Consider the following 25,471-nt stretch of genomic DNA (forward strand, 5'->3'; position numbering starts at 1 on the left):
TGCCTGGCACCTGACCCTTAAGCAATGCCTAATGGAAAAAGACATCAAACAAATGAATGAAACAAACAAATGTGATACTGCCATGTACTGCTTTAATTGCATGCTTTATTATATGCCTTTGATTAATTGAAATGTGAAGGCAAATTCATTAGTAGTAAATGTGGATTGTTTGGAAGCAAAAAAAAATCACTCAAAATAAGTGGAAAAATATATAATAAGAGGGGTGCTAGGCAACAAAGAGACTGGGAGTCTTTGAAGACACAAATTCGTCTCCACATACAAGGCCTCAGAAACCGGAATCTCCCCTGGGAAGCTGCCGAGCCCCTGGCGCCTGTCTGTTTCTAAGCCCATCAGCTCCAAAAATGCAATTTCTGCAAGTAAGATCTGGAGGCCACCAGCATAAGGAATCTGATAAAATGCAGATTCCCAGGATCTCCCCCAGACCCAGACAGTGAGAGTATCTAAGACCTGGATGTGGGACTCTACATTTTCCGGAAGTTCTCTGGCTCGTTCTTGAAGCATATTAAAGTTGGAGAACCTTTGCCCTGAGGGTTTCTGGTCAAACCCCATTCCAGCCACCTGCCACCCAGAGCTGGGGATAGGCTCAGAGTAACTAGCTCATCCCCGCACTCCAGCTGTGAGCACTCATGTCTCACCTGGGACCCATAAACATTGTGTTAGAGAGAAGATACAGAGAGAACCAGGCATACATCATGCTCTTCTGCCCCTCTTCCCACCCCTGCCCTCCCTTAAGGAAGGCCCTGCCCCGGGGAATGCTCACCGGGTATTTCAATAAACTCCAACTGGCCCTTTATCAGATGGTCCAGTCAATTAGAACTTCATCAGGAATCAATTTGTGAGACCCAGCTGAGATGTAACTATAGATCAGAGCAATGGCAACTGATTGTCCCACTAATGGAAAATTCCATTGATTAATTGAGTATTTAAATCTTTCAGAACGTGGCTATGCTTGCTGCCATTGTCGCTGGATGAAAGGAGTAGGAGAGTGTCGCAAAGAGGAGGCTGATGGTTCTTTCTTCATTTAGCAGCTCTCAGCAAAATAACAGTTCTGCCCAGAGTTCTCAGGCAGCAGAAGCATTGCAAGGTCTCTGGCACAATGCAGAAACCTCCCTCCACAGATTGAACCACCAGAGGAAGATTCTGCAAGGCTGTATGCAGACAGCCTCAAAGAAGCATCTATACCAGTGATTCTCACACCTGAGAATCACCTGGAGGCTTGTGAAAACATAGACCCCCCCGGGCCTGCCCCCCCCCCCCGCCCCTGCCCTCCACACCTGTCATTCAGCCAATCTGGGGTGGTGCTAGAATTCGCATTCTAAAAGGCTCCCCCGTGAAGCTGGGGCCACACTTTCAGGAATGCTTTCCTCCAATTTACAAACATACATGTTAGCAAGCAGGGGTGGGGTACAGATATTATCTGATACCTACTTGTGTGTTGCAACAGTCTGAAAATTTTTCAATGCACATAATCAATGCCAAGGCTGTATTTTGTTTTCAATTATTTATTTTATTATTTTTTTTTATGAACTCCCATTTTTACCCCGTATACAGATTGCTGAATCACATCATTTACACTTCCATTGATTTACACAGTGCCATTCTAGTGTCTGTTATATTCTGCAGCAATTGTAATCTACACGTACACACTATTTCAATAGAGGGATGGGTTATACCATACATTTTATTAGGACCCTTGATTAAGAATGAGGTTTGGTTTGGGGGGGTTTCGTCCTGACTCTAGTTCTCAGCTGTGTAACTTTGGATAAACCAACTTAGCTTCTACAGGCCTGGCTCCTTATTCTTTTTTGTTCTGTTTTGCTTGGGTTTGGTTTCTAGTACTGGGGATTGAACTCAGGGGTGCTCTACCACAGAGCTACACTTCAGTCCTTTTTATTTGTTTATTTATTTTAGTTTTGAAACAGGGCCTCACTATATTACCCAGGTTGGCCTCAACTTTGCAATTCTCCTGTCTCAGCCTCCCTAGTTGCTGGGATTACAGGTGTTACTGCCACATGGGGCCTCTGAGTTTCTTGTTCTTATGAGAAGGACTCATTCCTGCATCATGATAGGTGCCTGACAAGAATGTACATAAAGCACTTAACGCTGTGCTTGGCACATTGTGAAAACACAATAAACAGAAGCTATTACTACTATTACTGATATCCAATACCTAAAAGGTCTCAGAAGTCGGGTTCCCTTTGGGGAAAAGAGCAATGTGATTGCTGTTTGCGGAGAAGCAGATGCTTCTGCTTAAGGGATGGGAAGAGCCTGTGAAAGCCCCTGGCTCCTTGTTTTCTTCTCTGGGTAACCGTTCTGGGTCTGCCCCATAGCCTGACCATGGCATTTATGATGTTCAGGTTGCCCAGGGCTTGAACAAAATTCCCTGCACAGCTGGTAGATGCTAAGAAGAAAGGGAACTGGCGTTCATTAAAGCCCTACAACATGCTATTCACTTTATCATAACTTTATCATAACTGAGGATTGGGAATGAAGACAACATAATTCAAATGAGAGTAGGCCTCTAAATAAAACTAAATTAACTCTATGCACCTGAAATGTTCTAAGCAATACAGTAACATAAACTACTAGATTTCATAGGTTGATACATGTTTTAGGAATTACTTTTTCTCAGACCATAAGCATCCTATACAAGACATTTTGGGTTTAACTATGATAAATTTGAAAGTGGCATCTAATTCATATAACCATGATAGATAAATATGCACAAATGACCTAATAAAAGGAATACTAAACTAGGAATCTGAGAAGCTGTGACCTAGCCCAGCTAACTAGTAATGTATCTCTTGGAATCTTGTTTATCTGCAGAAGAGGCTTTGGGTACTTCTCTCAAATACATCCAGATCCAAAATTATTTCATTTTACTTTCTTAATTAATACTTACACTCATGTAAAATTGTTTTCTCATAGTCCAACTCCTTCCTCCCTGCTGCTGCCCTCCCCCATCATAAAAGCAAAACACCTCTACCAAAAAACACCAAGAGTACCAAAAAGCATTCAGAAAATGATATAGCAATAGAAATAATTAGCAACTTAGTTTTAGGGTAGAAAGGAGAAAACATTAAAGAGAGAGAGTGATTTCACAGCCTTTTCATGTACTAACACAGAGCAAGGTTAACTTGAGCCCTGGTTCAGAAAATAAACTCCATGGAAGGTTTTATTTAGTATATGCTATTCCACATGGCATTACATCTGTCTGGCATTAAACTTTCTCAAAGCACATGTTCAAGTATCCTCTGCAGTTTCTACTTAAAGACTAAATTTTGGTTCATCTGTATCAGATTTTGGATAAAATATTACTTTGGACATGACAATCTTTCACATTAAAAATTATGATTCAAAAAAATTGACAATTTATTAAATCAGGAAACTAGTTACACCCTGAAAACTATCTACTTAACAACAAACAAACAAATCCCAGCCCTTCTGTCAGAATTATGGATTACAGACTTCTAGAACAAGGATATCAAGGGGCTACTGATGTAGCTCAGTGATGGAGCATGCCCAAGGCTTTCAAGGGGATCCTCAACACCATGCCAGAAAAAAAAGTGAAATCAAAATATATTGTAAGTTAGTGACTGTAAATAGTAACTGAGATATCCAAAAAAAAAAAACAACATCCTATTTGATAAAATTAAATCAGAATATTTAAAATATCCAAAAATTTGAAATTAGGAGACTTTAAAAAAGGAAAACATGATTTTTGATATAGAATACAGCAATGAATACGAGAAATGAGAAATTACATAACTTGTAGATGTATAGTTCATTCATTTTTAAGCTTAAATATGGATGGAGGAGAGGAAAAAAGGATACAGAGATCAGAAAATATCAGTTACCAATATTTTCTGCATAAATGTGGTTGTTACTGCAAAGGAGATGATTTTTAAATGCTACTTAAACATAGGGTCTTCTATGAACAGTTCATACCTCAAACTCCATATGTCAAATCTCAATAAACATAAAATGCTAATCATGATGAGAAATTTATGTAACAATCCTCACCTATTGTTTCACAATTTGAACGTTTTAAATAACTTTTACTAAAACATGTATTATAATTGCCACATTTTATTATTAGTTGCTGTTATTCTCTTACTGTGCATAAGTGGTAAGTTAAATTTTATCCTAGCTATGTATGTACAGGAAAAAACAGCATTATAATTATAGGTTTCAGTACTATCCAAGATTTGGGGGTACTATTGGAACATCTTAGAATATGACCTCCTTTAAGAGAAGATTACTGTACAGTCATGTGCTGCATAACAATGTTTTGGTCAATGAAAAACTGCATATACAGTGGTGATCCCCTATTGTATTGCTTAGTGATACCACAGTCATCTTAGTTTGTGTAAATACAATCTGATATTTGCACAGTGATAAAATCTCCTAATCACACATTTCTCAGAGTGTATTCTCATGTTGTTAACTGATACAGGACTATATGCAGACAGATAAATGTAATCTCTATATAGAACATGTATGGAATAGCAGAAGCAGTTTGAAGAAATAAATCAGAAAAAAACTAACTTCTTAGACAATGAAAAATTAAGAATTTAAAGTGTCAGATCTTTAATAAAAATATAAATATTAACTTGGCTTTTGTTTTGTTATTTGCACTTTGAAAAGTTTTCAATATATCTACATACACAAGATATACTTCCAAAGTATGTCTTAACAAAATTAATGAAGTTCTAAATTTCAATTTTTATTCCTGAAAACAATCTTAAGGCAAATTCTACTTACTAAAGAACATTTTGTTATTTAAATAATATAATATATTGCCATATTTTCTAGCACCCAATTTCAGGTTAAAAACAGTATACCCCACCCCCATAAAATTTAAAATCCAGACTTGCTCACTGTATATTGGAAATTTTCATGTGGTAAAACTAATGTCCTAAAATGCTGCTTTTAAGAATACAATATTCAAAACACTCTCCCATCCAAAGAAAATATTATTTCCTTTAGCAATACCTAAAGATCAGACTTAAGTTTTTAAAGATATGTCTTTATTATCATTTCATAAAAATTTAGGTGCATCTTTGAAAACTGCTGTAGTGGCCAAAATACATTTACTTAGGTTTATGCCAACTGGGTTGTTCCTCTGTGTACAACAGTGCAGTTTAAGTACAAAATTTTAATTATGGTCCCAACAAAACCATTTCTACTATATACATATCAATCTATACAACTTTTAGCCTATATGATAGCTATTCAGCTAGTAATATGAACAACATTATCATTTAAAAGGATATTTTTTAAAAATCATTTTATCAAGGCACTTTTCTAATGTAAAATTTTCCAAATTTTCTCTCAATAATGCACTTTTATTTTAGCTTATATCTGTATTCGAAATATATTTCCCATAAATTAAGTCATGCTGCAAAGATAAATCTTTTTCAATCTGAAATACTATTTCAAAAGTTACATCAAGTCATCTAACCTCTCACTGTACTTTTGCAAGCTAATGCATATCTTCTTCCAACATCTGTATGATTTTTCTCCTGTTCTGCAATTCAACATAGGTAGTTAAAGTAAGAGCATAATTCCATGATATTGCATCTGTGTTTACATCTGGCTCTATTCACACACTTAGAAGTGATTTATACAAAGGAAAGCAAAAGGAGGCATAAAAACACAAATCTGAGAAATAATTATGCTATTATTTTTTAAATACTCTCCACAATTTAATACAAACTTCTCATCACATGCTTCAAAGCTACTAAAACTGCAAACATAGGAAGGTATGGAATTTCAAAAATACTGGAGACTAATAAGGGAACAAAACAAGAAGCATTAAATATTTCCCATGCTTTTTATCAGGATTGTCTTAAGAAGTAATTTATGCATTCTATTTATAAAATACTTTTAAATTATGTTCCATGCCCAATTACATACATCATAATTCCATAGTAAAGTTTTCCAATTCATCAAAAAGTGAACCACACCTATTCAACTAATGAGCTCTAAGGAATTAAAATATAGAATTAAAGAACTACCTGACAGGAAATGAAAAACCACACATGCATGCATACACACACATACACACACACACAATACCCAGGAGAAGTTCATGCAGGCTTACCTGACAATTCAGGTAATGCTTTAATTTAATTCAAGACTACTGCATTGTGGTACTGGTATGAGTACATTTATGGAAACACCATTAAAAATAATTAGGGAAATAAATACTCCTAACATTAAACTTAATGAAAGGCTTAAAGTTGACTGTTATATTAACAATCTTGGGGACACAAAACAAAAAGACATGACTGAATACATTAAGTTCTATGCGATTATGTATAAGTAATTTTAATTTATATACTTTGCTGAAAGTAGTATTCTTTGAATACAAGCATGAACAATTAATAAACTACCAATTTTTTGCACTTAAATCAAACTTAGATCCTTAATTCATAATTAGTAAATTTACAATTTATATAAGATGCGATTCTTGACTAAGGAAATGGGATGGGGGAGGGTTATCAATAGGAAATGGATTTGAAAGGGAAAAAAAGGTAAAATTTTGAAACCACTAATATCTGAGAATACTGGTTAACAAACTTTCATAGTTATCTGCCATCCCATCTATATTCTAAGCCTGCATAAGTTATGGAAAAATTATTACACAGTATTATCAATTAATTGTGTTCCTTATCATACTTAAACTTTTATACCTTTTAATATCTAAAATAATAAAATTTTCAGGAAACCTATGAACAAAAGAGATTAAAAAGTATAGTAAATACACACTGTAAATAGTCAATCTTTACATTTTCTTCCTCAAGCGTAAGAAAACTTTTTTAAAAGGAACATGATTGCTTTAATGCAAGACTAAAATAATATCAACCTCAATTCAAGATTTAAAAAGTTCAAGTTTATAAGATTATTCAAGTTAAAATATTCCTACTTCTTTCTAGTCTCCATAAACAAGAAAATGTTTCTGTCTAATTTATCCTGGGCTAGTTTTAAATAACAATAAAATCCAGAATTATACAGCAGATCTCAATGAGCACAGAAGACAGACAGACTTATGACACAACTTTATCCATAATCATTTTTGTTAGCATCCTCTACTGGTGGTTTCCAAAGACAGCAAGAAGAAATGGTGCTAATAACAGAAAAATATGCACCTGCTATTCCATCTAAGTTGAATCAATCAGCATGCGGTCATTAGCAGCTACAGTACATTTCTCAAGGAAAAAAAGAATAACTCTACAAACACACCGAGCTCCCCGCCATCCACAGAGCTCCCTGGAAGCAGCAAGTAGGTGCCCGTTCCTGCCTGTCCCCTCTGTGCTGCCGCACCAGCTCCTCACAAAATGGGGACCTCCCTCACGCGGATACGCGCCCCAAGATCGGGAACTCGAGGGCAAAGTGGCCGGGGGTGCAGAGGGAGGAGGGTCGTGTAGGGACCCGCGTCTCTGCAGCCCCTTTCCGCCAGCGCGCTAGTCACAACTTTACCGCCGCCGGGCGGGCCGGGTCCGCCCGCGGCGCGCACCACCTGCGCGCGCACACGTGCGCACGGACAACACGCAGCCCGGCCGTCCGTCCCGCCGCCATGGCCGCCGCCCGCCGCGCGCCCGCAGCCCTGCCCTAACCGCGGGCCCTGGACTCCAGCGCCCGCCATGGCCGCGGCGCGCGGAAGCCACTTTGCACGGTCAGCGCCGGGCATAAGTTTGTTCCTAGGCTCCCGGGGGCCTAGGCGCTGAGGGAGCAGAACGCAGAGAGGGCTGAAGAGGAGGGGGAGAGGGAGGCGCCGAGGGGCGAAAAGTGGGGAAAAGGGCGAAAAGAAGCAACAGTCGCTCCACCCGAGACCAGAAAAGTGGCCGGCCGCGTCCCTGCCGGCCGCCCTGAGCTGGGGATGCCGCGGCTAACGGTCCAGGGAGGCGGCAGGGGCGGCAGGAGCCGCTAGGCGGAGAGAGACCAGGTAAGAGACATATCGGTTCAGGGAAAGCGAGCCCGGCAGTGGCGGCAGCGGGAGGGGGGGCAGAGAGCACTACTTTCTACTTTCCCACTCCACTTTGCCCGTCCCTGCCCCGGCCGCCCCCAACCCGGCTCGCCCCCCTCATCCCCCGGGGCGCCCCGGCTGCCCGGCTCCCCCTGACTCCGCCGCTCACCGTTATTGCGCCGCGGGTTCGCCTGCTTTCTGCGCTTACACCTGGGGCCATCCGCCATGTCCTCTCGCTGGTGTCTAAATGCTCGAATCTCCTCCCCCTCCCTCCCTCCTCCTTCCCCCCGCCCCTCCGCCTCCACCCCTCCCCCCTCCCCACCGCACCTGCAAAAGTATAAAAAAAAAATTATCCAAAAAGAAGTTAGACAGAAAAGGATTTAATATAGGGTATTAGGTCACCATAAAATTTTTTGTTGAAAGGGCTGGAAAAGCAGCCCCCGGTTTAGCTTCCTGGTACAAGTGCTGGATAAGGATCACAGAACTGGCTCATGATGGTGGTATCTACCTCCAGGACCAGGAATCCAGGAACCCACCAAAGGCATACGCTATTTCCCCAAACGTTTTACAAAGAACACACACCACTGCTGGAACCAGGAAAAGAAAAAGCTTACAAACAGTTTCCCAAAATATCCATTTACTTTAACCAACAGGATGGCCAGTCGCTACCCTTGGGTCCGGTGTCCCCCTCTTCCCTGCACGGCCTGGTAGTTCACACCCCGACTGCTCTTCCCAAGGCGTCCCCGGCCACCCTCCACCTTCGCAGTCCCCTGCAGTCTCTCCGGGTCCCTGCGGCGGACCAGCCGCGCACACAGGCCCCTCTCCACCCGCCCACCACCCTCTGAGGGAAGCCGCACGGCGCCTCGTTTCCCGAGAGCCACGGAACCGCGGGTCGGACCCCACAGTCGGGGGCGGGCCGAGCGCTCTCCACCAAGACGCGCCGCTCTCCGGGCGGGAACCTCCCCCGCGCCCCACCCCCCCCGCGCCCCACCCCCCCCCTGCCCGCACTCCACCAGCGCTTCCGTGAGACGACTGACGGCGACTCGCCTCCCACGGGCGCCGCGACGGTCCTGGGCTCCCGTGAGGAACGGGGCCGGGGAGGCCGGCGAGGGTCGCTGCAGTGGCTCCCCGAGGGCAGGAGGGACCCCGACTGACCGCGCAGGACGACGCCAGCGTGCGTGGCCCGAACGCCGCGGGGAGGAGAACCACCCAGCGGCCAGCCACCTGGGGCCCGCGCAGGCTCCCTCAGGAGAGTCGTGGGGGGGGGTGCGTCTTCCGAGTCCGACCGCAGCGCCACCCGCACAGCCGGAGCCCTGGACCCGGGCTTCGCGCCCCACCCGGCACGTTTTCTCGCCCACCGCCCGGCTCCCTGGAAGTGCCCCGCGCCGACCTCCGCCCACCACGCGAGCGCCCACCCACTACCGGTGGAGGGGAAGCCCCGAGGCCCGCGGGAAAACCTCCTTCGCCCACTTACCTGTCGGGCCGCACTGCCGTAAGTCCTGCTCCTGCACCCGCGTCCTCACCGCCTCCGGTCGTCCCTTCGCCTGGAAGGCTACTAAGAAGCCCCGCACGCGGCCCTCCATCTGGCTGCGAGAGGCTCCGCCCCGCGCGCCGTGCGTGCGCAGCCTTTCCTGTGAGCCGCGGAGGACCCTGGGAGCGCCGCTCAGGGCTGTGGGAGCGCCGCGCAGCCTTATCAGGAGCCCTTAAGGTTTACTTTAATGCATTGTTAGTTTCTGTTCTTGTCTAAGTGATAAATTTTTATATATCAGGGATATAAACTTTAGTCTCTGATGTAAACTGGAATCTTTTTCCAAGTTTGTCACATGACTTTATATTGGTTATTTTTCTTGCCATGAAATTTTGTAGTATAATTTAATTTCTCTTTTCTCTTATTGCTTCCTGACTTTGAACCATAGTAGCAAAGATTTGGCTACTCTTAAATTAGAGTAAAATGTATCCATATTTTTTACCTGTTGTTAGTGCTTATATTATATGTTATTTTATTATTGATTATACATGAATATTTTCTCCATTTTGCATTTATTCTAATAAATTCTATGAAGAATTGAGTACATCCTATCATTTTTTGTATGACTCTCCTACTAGGAGAGGTAATCCTTTATCATACAGTAAATTTCATCTATAGTTTTACTATTTCTGGACTTTCAAGTCAGTTTTAGTGATTTTTTTCTATTTTCTCATATAATGTCCAGTAATGAAAGCTAGAATTAGTGAAAATAGTCAGCATAGGGATAAACTGTTTAAGAATAAAGAGACATGTCACCTTAGACCAGTATCACCAATAAAATTGTAAATTAAGCTCAAATGTAAAAACAGAATTGGTAACTGCAGGGCTAGGCTCCCATGAATTGTTTTAAGAATAGCTCTAACAGGGCAGATACTAAGGAGTGACAAATTTGAATTAATATCTTACTTAGAAATAAACTCAATATATTCTTAAAGATATTATGTACTTTAAATAAATACTTATAATAAATATCATTGTTACATAATATGTATGTCACAATAATAAGAAAAATGTTACATGTATTTTGAGAAAAGTTGTTAGTTTAGAGATTGGAAAAATTGATTTTTCTCTCTTACTAGTGTACATTTTATGTATCATGTTGTAATTGTAATTATTTACATTTACATTTTTTTTTTCATGTCTAATTTGCATATAGGTTCCACCTGGTGGAGTTCCTGTAGGTATTAGGCGCTGATTTTGTGACTGTTCATTGCTGTGGTTGATTTCTTTTTTTTTCTTTTTTCTAGTATAACTTCACTATCATTTATAAATATATCTAAAAAAAGCTTTATGAAAGTTTAATTACATTTACATCATATTATTGATTATTGATTATCATACCATGAAAATTTGTAGTTCACAATGAAATTTTGTAGTTTGTAATTTCATTGTGAATTTTGATAAAGAATGTTTATTTATTTATTTATTTTGTCTATTACAGACATTAATAATTCATTACAGCATTTTTTCTAAAAGACTAAATTTTCAATTGAACTTTTCGGAACTAGGTACCTCAGCAACTACTAGTTAATTAATTAAAATTTCATATTAGATGAAAAATTTTGTCATTTCCTGTTATGCTTTGTCATACCTATATATGCATGTAGCTAGGTAAGTATACATACATATGCACATATGTACATATGTGAAGAAGTTTTATGTGCACATGTAAAAACATGCATATATTCTTGTGTGTGTGATGAAGTGTCTTGATACCCTTATGTACTCTAAATTGGTTTAAAATTCACTAATGCCATATTTGAATTCTAAATAATGGGATGCCTTTGCTTATTTTACATTCATGTATTTGTTTACTATGGTTTTATACATGTATTTAAATTTATATTCATTTTTATGTCATTTTGAGTGTTTGTCAGAATTTATTTTACTCTCAAATAATAATATATAAGTCAATGTAGTAATAAGTCATGCTTTTAGTATATACCAAATGCATATTCTATAGTAAATATTTCTTTATGTCACAGAAGAAAATGATTTTAATCAATTATCTGTTTATATATTGATTTAGAATACTACCATTAATTTTAAATAATCCAACAGACACAACTACTACAAAATATGTATTCTCTATCATTATTTTTCTACTTGTATCCTAGTTTATGAAACTTAAAACTATGAATTGAAATGTGTTATATAAATAGAAATGTTGACTGAACTTAGCACATTTATTATAGGAATATAAAGTTCTAATATGTTTATGAAATACAAACTGAATATTATGATACAGTTTTTCAAAGAAAGATTTAAAGTTATAAAGGGTTTGAAAGAAGGATATTTGACTTCATATATACATTGTTCCTTACTAAATTTTTTACATAACTGAACTTGTCAAGATCAGCAAAACCACTGTAAATACTGTAAATCAAAACAATAGTTTTGTTGATGTCAATGCATGAACACTGAAGATTGATATTAATATTACATAAAATTTTCACAAAATGCATAAAAACACAATATACTTTCTTAAACACTCATATCACTCTTGAAAGTGGTATTATTTTTAAAAATCAAGCTAAAATATTAAACTTTGAATTATATTTTGCTGAAAATTTCCAAATACGTCTTAAGTTTTTGTACTTAAACATCAAGATACTCACCAATAGCATCTGTGTATGATATATATATCTATGTGTGTATGTATGTACACTTACATACATACATATAAAATCTACTATTTTAAGTAAATATAAATATCAAAGAGTTCTATTTCAATCATAGATTAACTGTGTAAAATAAATTAAAATGATTTATGAAAGGTCATGTATACTTCTAATTTTATATATTACATTATCTCTTTTTTAAAAAATAACAATCTGCCAACAATAAAAAAATAAAATAAAATAAAATAAAAAAGAAATAACAATCTGTAATCATAGAGGATGTATTTATTGGTGTCTTGTAATATGCAGACCAATGGAAGCTGTTACCTTTAGCATTAATTTTTGCATTATTTGGAGATAAATCTTAAATCAAAATCATGGACACAGAAATTACCACAAAATGAGATATTATGAATGCATAACTTCATGTTCAAATGAAATTATTCATTTTAAATTTTTTAAAGAAATACACATTTCAGTTTTGAAAATTTTTACAAGTTAAAGTATAGTGTGGTTTAAAGTGTGCCCACTTTTAATTGTATTAATGGGTTTTACAACTTTCTTTTTTCACATAGAAAATTTAAAAATATGAATCCTGGTTTTATTTCCAAATGAACATATTTTTAACAATCCGTTACTCTCTGCTCTGTCCTATGTCCTTGATACTAGACTTAGAAAAAAAGTTCTTTCTTATGAAACTGTGTTTCACATCATACTATTCATAGTATTTTAAAAGGTATCATATCCATAAAGATACCTTAGCTCCCTGTATTATACATTTTTATTTTTCATAGTCTTCCTCATATTCCACTCTCTCAATATTCACATTTTGTTTGCCCCACCTGCTTTCCCTTCCCACTACACATATACCAATCCAAGTGTCCTTGTTTTATGTCTGTTTTTTCTCTGAATTGCAGAGAATAATTATCATTCAGTGTTGGCAATAAAATTGTGAAGAATTTTCTGTGCCAAGTTAATTATCTCTTATTCTTGAACCTTTGAATATGCTTGAACCTCAACATGCATTATCATTTTTTCCAGGCTCTCTTAATAGATACCTGTGTTAAATTCATATTTTAAAAAAATAATCTGAAATATTTTAATTAAAATAAGTGTTATGTTTCCCTTTGAAAAACCTTTGCAATAGTAAAATGAGGAGAAAGCATGATATTTATGGATAATGAATAATACATAACTGATTTTATTCCTATTTTACATTAAACCTTGAACAAGATATGAGCAGTTTATTACTACAAATGAAGTAACTGTAAAATCTTATAACTAAACTTCTGGGCTCCAATTTCCTTTTCTTACATTTATTTCTTATTTCTTGGATCGAATAAAGTTATGGAAAATATTGATATTAAGTAGTAAGTAAGAATATATTCAATTGGATTGCTTTCTATTCTTTTTATTCTTTTCCTTGTTTTTTTTGATATTAATTACAGCAATATTTTTCTTTTAAAAATAGTTTTTCAATACGAGGGCTTGAACTTTTGTTCCTGTGCATGCTAGGCAACCTCTGTACCTCTCCGCTACATCTTCAGTCTTCTAGTACATATTTTAAAATATTCTGCATTTCACACTAAGGGTCACCATTTTTTGACCACCTTAGATTATTCATGAGTAAATATCTATTAACATCTCTTTTTTTCTTAGTAAATCTTAATACAGTTGTACATATATTTTTGTAACAAACATTAAAAATTAATTTTTAGGTAATTAAACTAATAGCCACATTATGTAATCAACTTTTCAACAATGAACTTTTTTTTAAGACAAAAGACCCAGAGCTTCACCTTTTTCTGAATGACTACACATCAGTCTTCACTGTCACGCAGACTGGTGTCACTCGCTACCTCACCCTGCTGCAACCAGTGGACAGGGAAGAACAGCAAACTTACACATTTTCGGTAAAAAATTTCATATATATGCATGTAAATGTCTTCTGTCTGTTTGAAATGGAAAGAGATGTCTGGTTAAAATTGACAAGGTCTATGATTTGAAGAGAAAACCTCAATATTTCAGGTAACATTGAAGAAAATATCAATTGCAAAAAATTCTTCATATGTATCTCACCTTTTTCAGTATGTAAATTTGTGTAGCTACATTAATATTTTCCCCACAAAAGGAAAACACTTCTTCAGTCTTCACCATACACTAAAAATTAATAATATAAACTAGAATTCACCAAATAATCCTGTCTTAAACTTTTTGTTGTATTTTTAATTTTGTCATAGGGTTAGGCTAGTAATTCTCAACTGAGGATTTTTTTTTTTACATTCAGAGAATGTTTTGTAACATATGGAGGCATTTCTGGTTGTCACAATGGAAGGGAGTGCTACTGGCCTCTAATGGGTAGATACAAAAATATGGTTCTGAAAATCTTATGACACACTGAACACCCCTTACCAAAAACTATCCAGCCCAAATGTCAATAGCATAGAGAAATCATGGGTTGGGGTAGATTAATCAAGGTTTGGGAGTGAATATTATTAAAGTTGTGATTGCACATATTTATCATGAAGTAGAAACACACACACACACACACACACACACACACACACACAGACTAGTATAATAAGGTTAAGACATAAATACAGATCTAAAAACTGTCAGATCCTTCAAAAAAGTGTAAGAAAAGATGAACAGATAACAGATGCAAGTTATTGAACTTGGGATTTCTTTCTGGACAGGCCTACACATCAAAAGACTGGAACTTCTAGAAAATCTTATTTGACAATTAGTTATGTGTCTAAACCTTATTAGACACATAGTTGATTCCAGAAGCCATTCTCACAAGAATGGATGTCTGATACTTGTAGAATTGATTTTGATTGTCACACACTCTCAATTATTTTTTTAAGTGGAGAAAAATCAAGGAGAACCCCTTTATTACACATTTATAGAACACTAATATATATATATATATATATATATATATATATATATGTATATACTATAGTTATTAAAAATGGATCAATTTTTAAAATTTTTGGTATATTATATTTTGAATTCCTTTTTTCATCATGCTTACAATCTTTCCAAACTTGTTTTCTGTTACCAAAATGTTCTGCAACCACTACCCCACCACAATACAAATGAAAGAAATAAATATACAATAGGTCCTTGGAAAAGACACTATCAGAGAAACTAAATTAATCCAATAACACATTAACAATTATTGAGTTTTCAAATTTTTAATAATGTAATTATCACTAGTAACAAATGTTAATGAGCCTTTTAAAATTATCATTTTGTGAATTTCTAGAATATAATGTAACATATCCAATGTACCAAATTTCTTGTCTGATAAAAACATGTTAACTAAGAAAGTAACTATTGTATCTAAGGGGAAAAAAAGACAGTATGAAAATAGTAGAGACTATTAGATAAGAAGGAGGGGTGGAAGAGTAAGAGGGAGGGCAAGGAGGAAGAATGGGGGCAGGGATATAAGCCAACTATGTTATTTTCATGTACAGATATGCTGCAGAGAAGCTCATTGTTCTGTATAATTAAAATGCTCCAGTAAAAAAGTAGGTATTATATTGTAATATTACACAATATTATATTTAAAACATCTAAACATGAAGAATATTTCCAGTTATATTTTAAGGATTATTTTCTATTTAGCTCTAAGGAATCAGTAATGTTATTGGTTCACTTTAAGGCTCCAAGATATTATGCATATCCCCTTATTTAAAATGTGCTTTCAGTGGAATGTGTTAATAGTAGAACAGGATCCTTAATAATTTCTTTTTAGTACATTAAAACACTTGAATATATGCGTATATATTTTTATTACTTCCTTTCATCAACAAAACATCTTAGCACCCTTTTAAAATTGTAAATCACTTATTAAAAACTCATTAAGTTGTAAGAGTGGATTCTGTACTATTTATACTTGCATGAGTTCTTCATTAAGTGTATTTTTCTTCCTCTAAAGATAACAGCATTTGATGGAGTACAAGAAAGCGAGCCAGTTATTGTCAATATTCGAGTGATGGATGCAAATGACAATACTCCAACCTTCCCAGAAATATCCTATGATGTCTATGTATACACAGACATGAGCGCAGGAGACAGTGTCATACAGGTAAGTACCCATATGATGTAAGGATATGCACAAAGCAGTTATTTCCATGGGCATTGCACAATGTATTAAGAAATCACTTAAGAAATAAAAATGAGGGCTGGGGCTGTAGCTCAGTGGCAGAGCACTTGGCTAGCATGCGTTGTGGTGCTGGGTTCGATCCTCAGCACCACATTAAAAAAAACAATAATAAAATAAAATAAGGGCATTCTGTCCATCTAAAACTATTAAAAAATTTTAGAAAGAAAAATGAATTTCAGACTTATATGACTTAATTTAGCTAAAATGACTTTAAATTGATGCTCACTTTTCAAGTAAATATACATATATATGTCTACATGGACTCTAAAGTAGAATGAAGTCACTATTATAAACAGCTATTTGACTTGTTTGTATTTGATTTGAAATAATTTAACTGTTTTACACATTTATTTTAAGGGCAGGATTGTAATTAATTCATTTTTATGTCAATAGAAACTATATCCATACATCCTCTCACATATCAAATGATTTATATAATAAATGATTAATAAATCTTTATTTGAGAATGAAAGAAAGGAAGGCCAACATACAATCAAGAAATAAGTGAAAGAAAATATGAATGAGTGAGAATTTATAAATGCACTGGGCTTTATTTGTAGTTAATTGATGGACTAAGAGAATTACATTTTTCTTTATGGGATAATCTACCTTAGGTAGCCAAATTATAGTCTATACAAATAAAGGAATGACAATTATTTTCATGTTCTTATTTAATTAAACCTGATAGTCTTCTCTATAATGATATAATTGGAAATAAAACTAAGTTTATATAGAAAAACAGCCAGCAGGGAACTAGAAAATGTAACTATGAAAACGATCATAATTATGTGGTGGAACTGTATCTCAAAAACATTTGCCTTAAGGGATCAAAAGCTTTTTTCTGACATTTGAAGCTACAAAAGTTAATTTCCCTTATGGATCACTTTATAAAACAGATCTTGCTTTGCATTTAAAGATTTACATTTTATACATTTTCCTGAATTATGCAGATATAAATTGTTGTTTGTGTCTGTCTGCCTGCATTTAAAAAATATTTAAAAGTCAAGAAATTAAACTTTATAATTAGTATTTTTAATGTTATTCCTGGTATGAGGTAAATGAATGTTTGGCTATCAATCATCCTGCAGGAGCCCAGAAATAAAATGAAATGGATTTCCCATTGAGAGAAAAAATTAAAACAAAGCACAATGGTTTAGAACTGTGATTGGCAAAAGCCCTTTTAGGGTCATGACATTGGTTGCTATGCTACACTTCCTTCTGCTCATTAACCTCACTGACCCCAAAGAAGATCAATTAGTTTTCTTTTTGGTTAGTAATCTTAAAATAAAAAAAGAGTGAAAATATTAGAAACGATGGTGATAATGAGCACTCTACAGAAAAAAAGAGGGTTGGATAACATGTTTTAATTATTGTAATGTCATTCTCAACATATGCATGAGATTATTTTGGCCTGATGTGAGTGCACACTAAATTCCTGTAGTCCACTATTTTCTTACTACAAAAAAACTGTCATTGCTCATAGGAAGTGGATAGATTTGTCACAAACATGTTACCAGGTCCATGTTGAAAACTATAAGCTATAAAGTATACCACTGAGTTTTTGTATATCTCTTATGCTCGATTATTGTGAAAAGGACCAAAGTGATTCTGATTTTTATATGTGATGAATTGAAACTAAGATAAACATTATCTTAAAGCAGTACCTTTACTCCCATATCTGAAACTGTAACTGGATTATTAGCCTTTGTATAAACATTTCTCACAGATGAAGCTCTGGAATGCAACTATCACTGATTCTTCACCTCAATGACAAAATTATCTAAATTTGTCAATCAATCCCAGTGCCAACATATATGTAGTTGTCTCTTTGTTGTCTGTCTCTTCTGTCTGTGTCTATCTATCCAATCTGGATTTCATTCATATCACACCACTAACGTCATATAAAATCATATATAATGTTTGTCTATTCTATATGTATCAAACTCAAAAGCATTTCTCATTCATTAATCTATTTGAAACTTATGTGGATTCTCAAATTTATCGAAAACTCCCTTAGTTCTCAAGCTACATCTCTGCAGGCTGAGCCATGTTATTGTTGTTGTTCAATTCTCATGCTTTGAATGTTAATATTCCTTTAAAATCTGCTTCTAGCTCTCTCTTTCCTCTACTCCAAAATTTTCATGTAGTACCTCCATATATACCCATGTCACTCAAAGTGAAATTCCCTCTGGTAACCCTGTCCTGAGCATTGAGCTGACATCACAGAAGTCTGTTGAACTTGACCATGCGTAGTTTTGACAAGCACTTCACACTGTATATACCCAAGAGAAGTTAAATAATCCATTATCTTTCTGGCCCTCTTTGGAGGTGATTATATTATGAAGCACCCCTCTAGTCCTTAGGAGATGTAATTGTATTTGTATCCTTCACCTACTGCATACCTTCTTATTATTTTTCAGATTATGAAATTTCTATCTTTTTTTAACCCAGTATTACACTAGTTATAGTACTCATGTTGTGCATTAAATCTTAGACTCCCATTCTACCTGTCTGCTACTATATATATAGAGAGAAATACCTTTTCTTACCACCTGATCCATCCTGCGATTCTACTTCAAAATATATCTGTCATCATTTTCTTTTATTTTATTTATAAAGAACTTTATTTTTAGAGAAACTTTGAGTTCACAACAAAAGTGATGGAAGGTACAGAGTTTTCTGATACATTCCCTGCCTCCCCTGTTATCCACACCCTCTACCAGAGTGGTTCATTTGACACAATTGATGAGCTTACACTGATATTTTTTAACCTTTCGAATTCTGCAGTTTAGATTAGTATTTACTCTTGGTATTTTGCAGTTTCTATGTTTTTATTAATGCATCCTAATGTGCATATGACATTATAGTATCATACAAAGTATTTGCACTGCCCTAAAAATCCTGTTCTTTCCCTTTTCAGTCCTCCCCCACCACTTCTTGACAACAACTGAATTTTTTTACTGTCTGTATGGTTTTGCCTTTTTCAGAACAAGATACAGCAGGTACCCTTTCCAGATTGACTTCTTTCACTTTATAATATGCATTAAAGCTTTCTCCATGTCTCTTCATGGCTTGATAACGTATTTCTTTTAATGGTGAATAAAATGCATTATCTCAATATATCACACAATGTCTATTCCTTCTCTTACTGAAGAATATCTTTGTAACTTTCACTTTTTTATCAATTATCAATAAACCTACTATAAATGTCTTATGCAGTTTTTAAGCAGTAATATTATCAATTCCCTTCTGTAAATAACATGGAGTAGGATTTCTGAAACGTATGCTAAGACCATGTTTAGTGTTTGTTTCTATTTTTTTATTGATTCTTTTTGGTTTTACATGATAATAAAATTTATTTTGATATAATTATAAAAGCATGGATTATAATTTGTTCTAATTCAGTCTCCAGGGTCTCTCTTTCCCTCCTTTCCTCTCACTTTCTATTCCCTTCCATCTACTCTACTCATCTTTCTATTTAATTATACTTTTTAAAAAATTAATGTTAGGCTGGGGTTGTGGCTCAAGTAGTAGCAGGCTCGCCTATAATGCGTGAGGCACTGGGTTGGGTTCTCCGCACCACATAAAAATAAAATAAAGATATTGTGTCCACCTAAAATTAAAAAATAAATATTAAAAAATTAATGTCTTGTGGTTGTACACAATGGTGAGATTCACTGTGCTATATGCATATACATATATACAGGAATGTTAGGTCCAATTCATTCTACTATTGTTCCCTATCCCATTCCTTCTCCCTTCCCTTCATTCCCCTTTGTCTTATCCACAAAACTTCTCTTATCTCCCCCCACTTTATTGTGTGTTAGCCTCCACATATCAGAGAAAACATTTGGCCATTGTTTTGGTGGGGGGAATTGGCTTATTTCATTTAGCATGATAGTCTCCAATCCATCCATTTACTGGCAAATGTCCCAAAGTCATTCTTCCTGATAGCTGAGTAATAATCCATTGTGTATATGTACCACAATTTCTTTGTCCATTCATCTGTTGAAGGACACCTAAATTGACTCCATAGAATAGCTATTGTGAATTGAGCTATTATAAACATTGATGTATCACTGTAATATGCTGATTTCAAATTCTTTGGATATATACCAGGTCATATGGTGGGTTTAGTCCTAGTTTTTTTGAGGACACGTCATACTGTTTTCCAGAGTAGTTGCACCAATTTGCAGTCCCACAAACAATGTATCAGTGTACCCTTCCCCCTACATTCTCACCAATATCTATTTTTACTGATATTCTTGATAATTGTCATTCTGACTGGAGTGAGATGAAATCTCAATGTAGTTATAATTTGCATTTTTTAATTGCTAGTGATGTTGAACACTTTTCATATATTTGTTGATCCTTTGCATTTCTTCTTTTGAGAATTGTTTATTTCCTTTGCTCACTTATTAGTTGAATCATTTTTTTGATGTTAAGTTGTTTGAGTCCTTTATATATCCTAGATATTAACATCCAATCTGAGAGACAGGTGCAAAGATTTTTCTTCCATTCTTTAGACTCCTTCTTCATGCTCCTAATTGTTTCCTTTGCTGTGAAGAAGTTTTTTATTTTGGTGCCATTCATTTATTTATTTCTAATTTTATGTCTTGTACTTTAGAGTCTTGTAATAAAGGCAGTTCCTGAGCTAATATGTTGGAGTGTTGGGCCTACAATTTCTTCTAGGAGTTGTAGGGTTTCTGATCTAATTCCTAGGTCTTTGGTCTACTGTGAGTTGAGTTTTCTGCAGGGTGAGTCATGGAGTTAAATTTCAATCTATTACATATGGATTTTGAGTTTTCCCAGCACCGTTTGTTAAAAGGCAATTTTTTCTCCAACATTTTTGGCAACTTTGTCTAGTTTCAGATAACTTGTATCTATGTGGGTTTGTATCTGCTTCTTCTATTCTATTCCAATGGTCTTCATGCTTATTTTGATGCCAGTACCATTCTGTTTTGTTATCACAGCCCTATAGTATAATTTGAGGTATAGTAGTGTGATGTTTTCTACTTTGCTTTCTCATTAAAGATTGCTTTAACTATTTTGGGTCTCTTACTTTTCCAAATGAATTTCATAACTGATTTTTCTATTTCTGTGCAAAACGTCATTGGAAATTTAATAGAAATTTTCATTGAACAGTATAGCACTTTTGGTAGTTTGGCCATTTAATTTGGTAACAAGCTGCCAAACTATATTCAAAAGTGTTTGTATCAGGGCTAGGGATTTAGCTCAGTTGGTAGAGTGCTTACCTCATATGCATAAGGCCCTGGGTTCAATCCCCAGCACCAGGAAAATAAAAGTATTTGTGCCATTTTGCATATATATCATAATTTTTTTTCTAAGCCCATGACTGTCATAAATTTTAATGGTACTCTGATAGGCAGTAAGTTTATTTCACAGTATTCTCCATTGCATTACTCCAAATGATTATTCTGAAACTAAGTCAGAGAAGATCCCCATCCTTCTGGAAACTCTGATAAATGTATGGTTCAAATTCCACACATAACAGCCAAGAACATCAGCCAAGGATAGTCAAAATTTTTTTCCAACTCCTTCTGTACTTCTCCATGTTATTGACTTTAAGAGCATATAGAGTTTTGTTTTGTTTTATAAAGTAATATCTTTCATTTTATATAACTATTGACATCTTGCTCATGTTTTAATGTATTATTAAAGTTTTACTGTTATTTTATGTTCTTTAAGACATAGTTAAATTGTTAATTCTGTAATAAGCCTTTTTCATATTCTAGGAAATGGAAATCATTGTTTCCATCTTGCTTCCACATATCTAGCTTCCAACTATATCTCTCATATGTTTTATTAAATTATTAACTTTCACATACCCATTTACCTTATAGTACAATAAATCCTTTTTTTAATTTGTGCATTACAGTTTTACATAATTTTGGAAAATTCATTTTGACATAACTTTGCAGGCACAGAATATAATTCGTTCCAATCAGTCCCCATTACTTCCCTTTTCTGTCCTCCCTTCCCTACCTCCTTTCTCCTTTCTCTACTGTTTTTTCTTCTCTTTATATGTAGTTTTTTAAAATTAGTTTACTATAGATATCCATAAAGGCTTCTTATTTTCCTGGTGCTGGGGATTGAACCCAGGGCCTTATGCATATGAGGTAAGCACTCTACCAACTGAGCTAAATCCCGAGCCCTGATACAAATACTTTTGAATATAGTTTGGCAGCTTGTTACCAAATTAAATGGCCAAACTTCTTTAATGTATATGATGATAATTGATTCAGATTTCCAGAATTTATACATGTTGTGGTATATTCATATATGGACATGGGGTAATTTGATCAGTTTCATTGTGCAATTCTTCCATTTTTTGTCTCTTCTCCCTCTTCCTCAATTCCTTTCTTCTACTCCAATAATCTCTTTTCTATTTTCATGGGATTCCACCCCACCCTCTTCTCTTTCCTCCTCATTTTAATCTAGCTTCTGTAAATGAAAGAAAACATTTGACCTTTGATTTTCTGAATTTGACTTATATCATTTACCATGATTTTCTCTACCGACCTATAAATTCTTTAGGACAGGAATTCTTAAAGGCTTCTAATTGCCAGTAGTTTGCAAAATAGTATATAATATATAAAACGGTATATAGTATATAAAATTGCAAAATTGTATATAGTAGGGATCTGCCTAATATCAATTTAATTTAATTCCCTCAAAGCAGCTTCAGTTTAGAAAGAACCTCATTCTAGAAATGTGTTCTCTTTTATTTCAGACAGAATTTGCTCTGTCATAAAGTATTGTCTCACATGGCTCTTTATTAAAATGATCTCTAATTTCACATCTTCAGGCAAGGTACATCTTCCTGCTTTTATTATGGATAAATATTTTAAATTATAGATATTTGATATATGTCCTTAATTATGATTTATCATGGATCATGGATTATTAGAGCTAGAAATACTTTGAAAATATTTTTTCACAATCTAGTTTTTTAGAAAAACTTGAATGTATATGATGATAATTGATTCAGATTTCCAGAGTTTATAAATGTTGAAACTTATGTTGAATTTAATCTAAGAAAATAGATTTAGGAACTAGACTTGCTCATTGTGTCCCCCCCTGTCCTTTGCACACTTACATTGTTATAGGGCTGGGGCCTTCTAGAAAACTGAGGCAAGGGAGGGGCTTCCCTTTCAATCCTACTTCTTATGATCATTTTAGAAAGATATCAGACACGTCACTCAGAGTAACAGACCTGAATTTATTAGAAGTGATGGTGTCCCATTCCCTGTGACAAAAACACTCAGGGTCACTTCAGGGGAACTGGGCTGAGCAAAATAACCACATAAGAGACAAAGATACCTTTTTCTTTGGGGGGTCCTGTGATGGCTCTTCTGACCTTCAGGGTCTGCAGAAAGAGGGAGCAAGCAGGATGATATTAGACTTTCAAGTTCCTATTGCCATGATCACTTTAGGTGACTCTGGCCCATGGTAACCAATTCTAATTGGAATCTGTACAAACTTTGTATTCAAGAGGGAATTATCCTTATTTCCCTGAGCTGGTAAGTGGTCTGTGAAAGGGTCTCAAAATTCTCATTTCATGATAACTTGTATTCTTATTGGAATTATTTCAGGCCTGCATTTCTCCTGCAGATAACAGGTGATTTACTAAGGAATATAAAAAATCATGTCAACTGAAGCCAGGCCACAGATAAATTACTGTTTTTTAAAAAGAAAGCATGTTGGAATCATCACAGTGGGCCCATTTCATAGAATTAGTCCCTTCAGTTCATTTTCTCACCACTCATGCCTGTCTGTTCTCTGTTAACATGACTTTGGACAGTTTAATCTTCTCTTCATTTAAAATTTAAATGTATTATTTACCTTAGGCATAAAACCCAAAATTGTATATATTTATGGGTTACCATGTCTTTTCTGAATCTCACAAGAGTGTTGTAAATATTAAATTACTATGTTATAAAAACTACTATACATGTTCACATTGCATATGACATCTTTTATTTGTCACCTCATTATTATTATACCATTCTCATTAACTATGTGAAATATTCATGATTGTCAATATTCCTTGCTACCATATCTGTGAAATCTCCTTGTGTCACATATTTTATTTAGTTCTTTGTGGAGAAGACATGATCATAGAATTTTAAAGCATATATTAAGGTTATTTTTTTTTGATTTCCATAATTCTAAAGAAGATTAGACAAGCCTATATAATCATTTCATAAACTTTGTCAGTTTATTTAAAAAAATGATTTTTCCCCTCTGGTGTGTGTGTGTGTGTGTTATATTTAAAATTTGATAGAAATATTTATTTTATATCTTAGTAGAGTTTATTCTTTTAGCAAACACTAGGTGGACTAAAAGAGCAAATTTGGTATTTTTATCAACAAAAATGTAGATATATTTTTACATAACTTTATATATTGTACATAACTTTATTTTTGATAGGTTAAACCATTTGATTTTACTAATATACATATAATTTCATATCTTGGCATTTTGCACTAAAATAAAAAAATAAACAAAAGCATAATTTTTACTTCTACAGGTTATTCATTCATGCTACAGACTTCAATTGTATTTGAAATATTTTTACATCCATATTTTGTTCAAATGAATGGTGTTCCCCCTCTACTAAAAGGAACATCTTTCATTTAGTCACTCAAACTGTAAAACTGTTATTCTTGACACATTCCCATTTATTCCTGTCTCCCAATCTATTATAGAATCCTCCCAATTTTTCCTCTTTTACCTGTTTTCTGTTCCTATTGTTACCACCAACTTTTACATATACCTCTGCAATACCTTTCTTTACATCTTATTTTTGTCTCCCTTCTTCATTTAGTACTAAGAAGGCTATTTTAAATTTAAGATTACATAAAATAATTCTCATGCACTCTCCTGTGACTGCTATTGGAATTAAGCCTGTTGTCTGTGTCCTGAATGGCCAGTTCTCTGGATAGTATCCACATTTAAATTCTATCATTTGTTTCTTCTTGCTCATTCACATGCTCCCACTATGACTATTGATCTGCTTTTCCTCTGTAGCTTCAGTTTAAATGTCACTTCCTCAAGGAAGTCTTCCATAACTGCTCTTTCTAACTTATACCCTCTTATCATCTCAGAATATTCCGATTTTTCCTTCATAG

At 35.4% G+C, this 25,471-nt stretch overlaps 1 protein-coding gene across 1 annotated transcript in view; it reads left to right on the plus strand.

The window, feature by feature from the left end:
• Positions 1-8,218: 8,218 nt before the first annotated feature.
• LOC308640559 (intermembrane lipid transfer protein VPS13C-like) overlaps positions 8,219-25,471 on the plus strand; it is a gene marked incomplete at its 5' end in the record, with an annotated part of 103,313 nt that continues 86,060 nt past the window's right edge. Inside the window, 4 exon segments of the mRNA XM_081312422.1 lie at positions 8,219-8,232; positions 8,731-9,664; positions 13,984-14,055; positions 16,089-16,238. Coding sequence (XP_081168548.1) covers positions 8,219-8,232; positions 8,731-9,664; positions 13,984-14,055; positions 16,089-16,238 — 1,170 coding nt within the window.

The sequence above is a fragment of the Spermophilus citellus genome (assembly GCF_964194105.1).
Source record: "Spermophilus citellus genome assembly, contig: SCAFFOLD_130, whole genome shotgun sequence".
Lineage (NCBI taxonomy): Eukaryota > Metazoa > Chordata > Mammalia > Rodentia > Sciuridae > Spermophilus > Spermophilus citellus.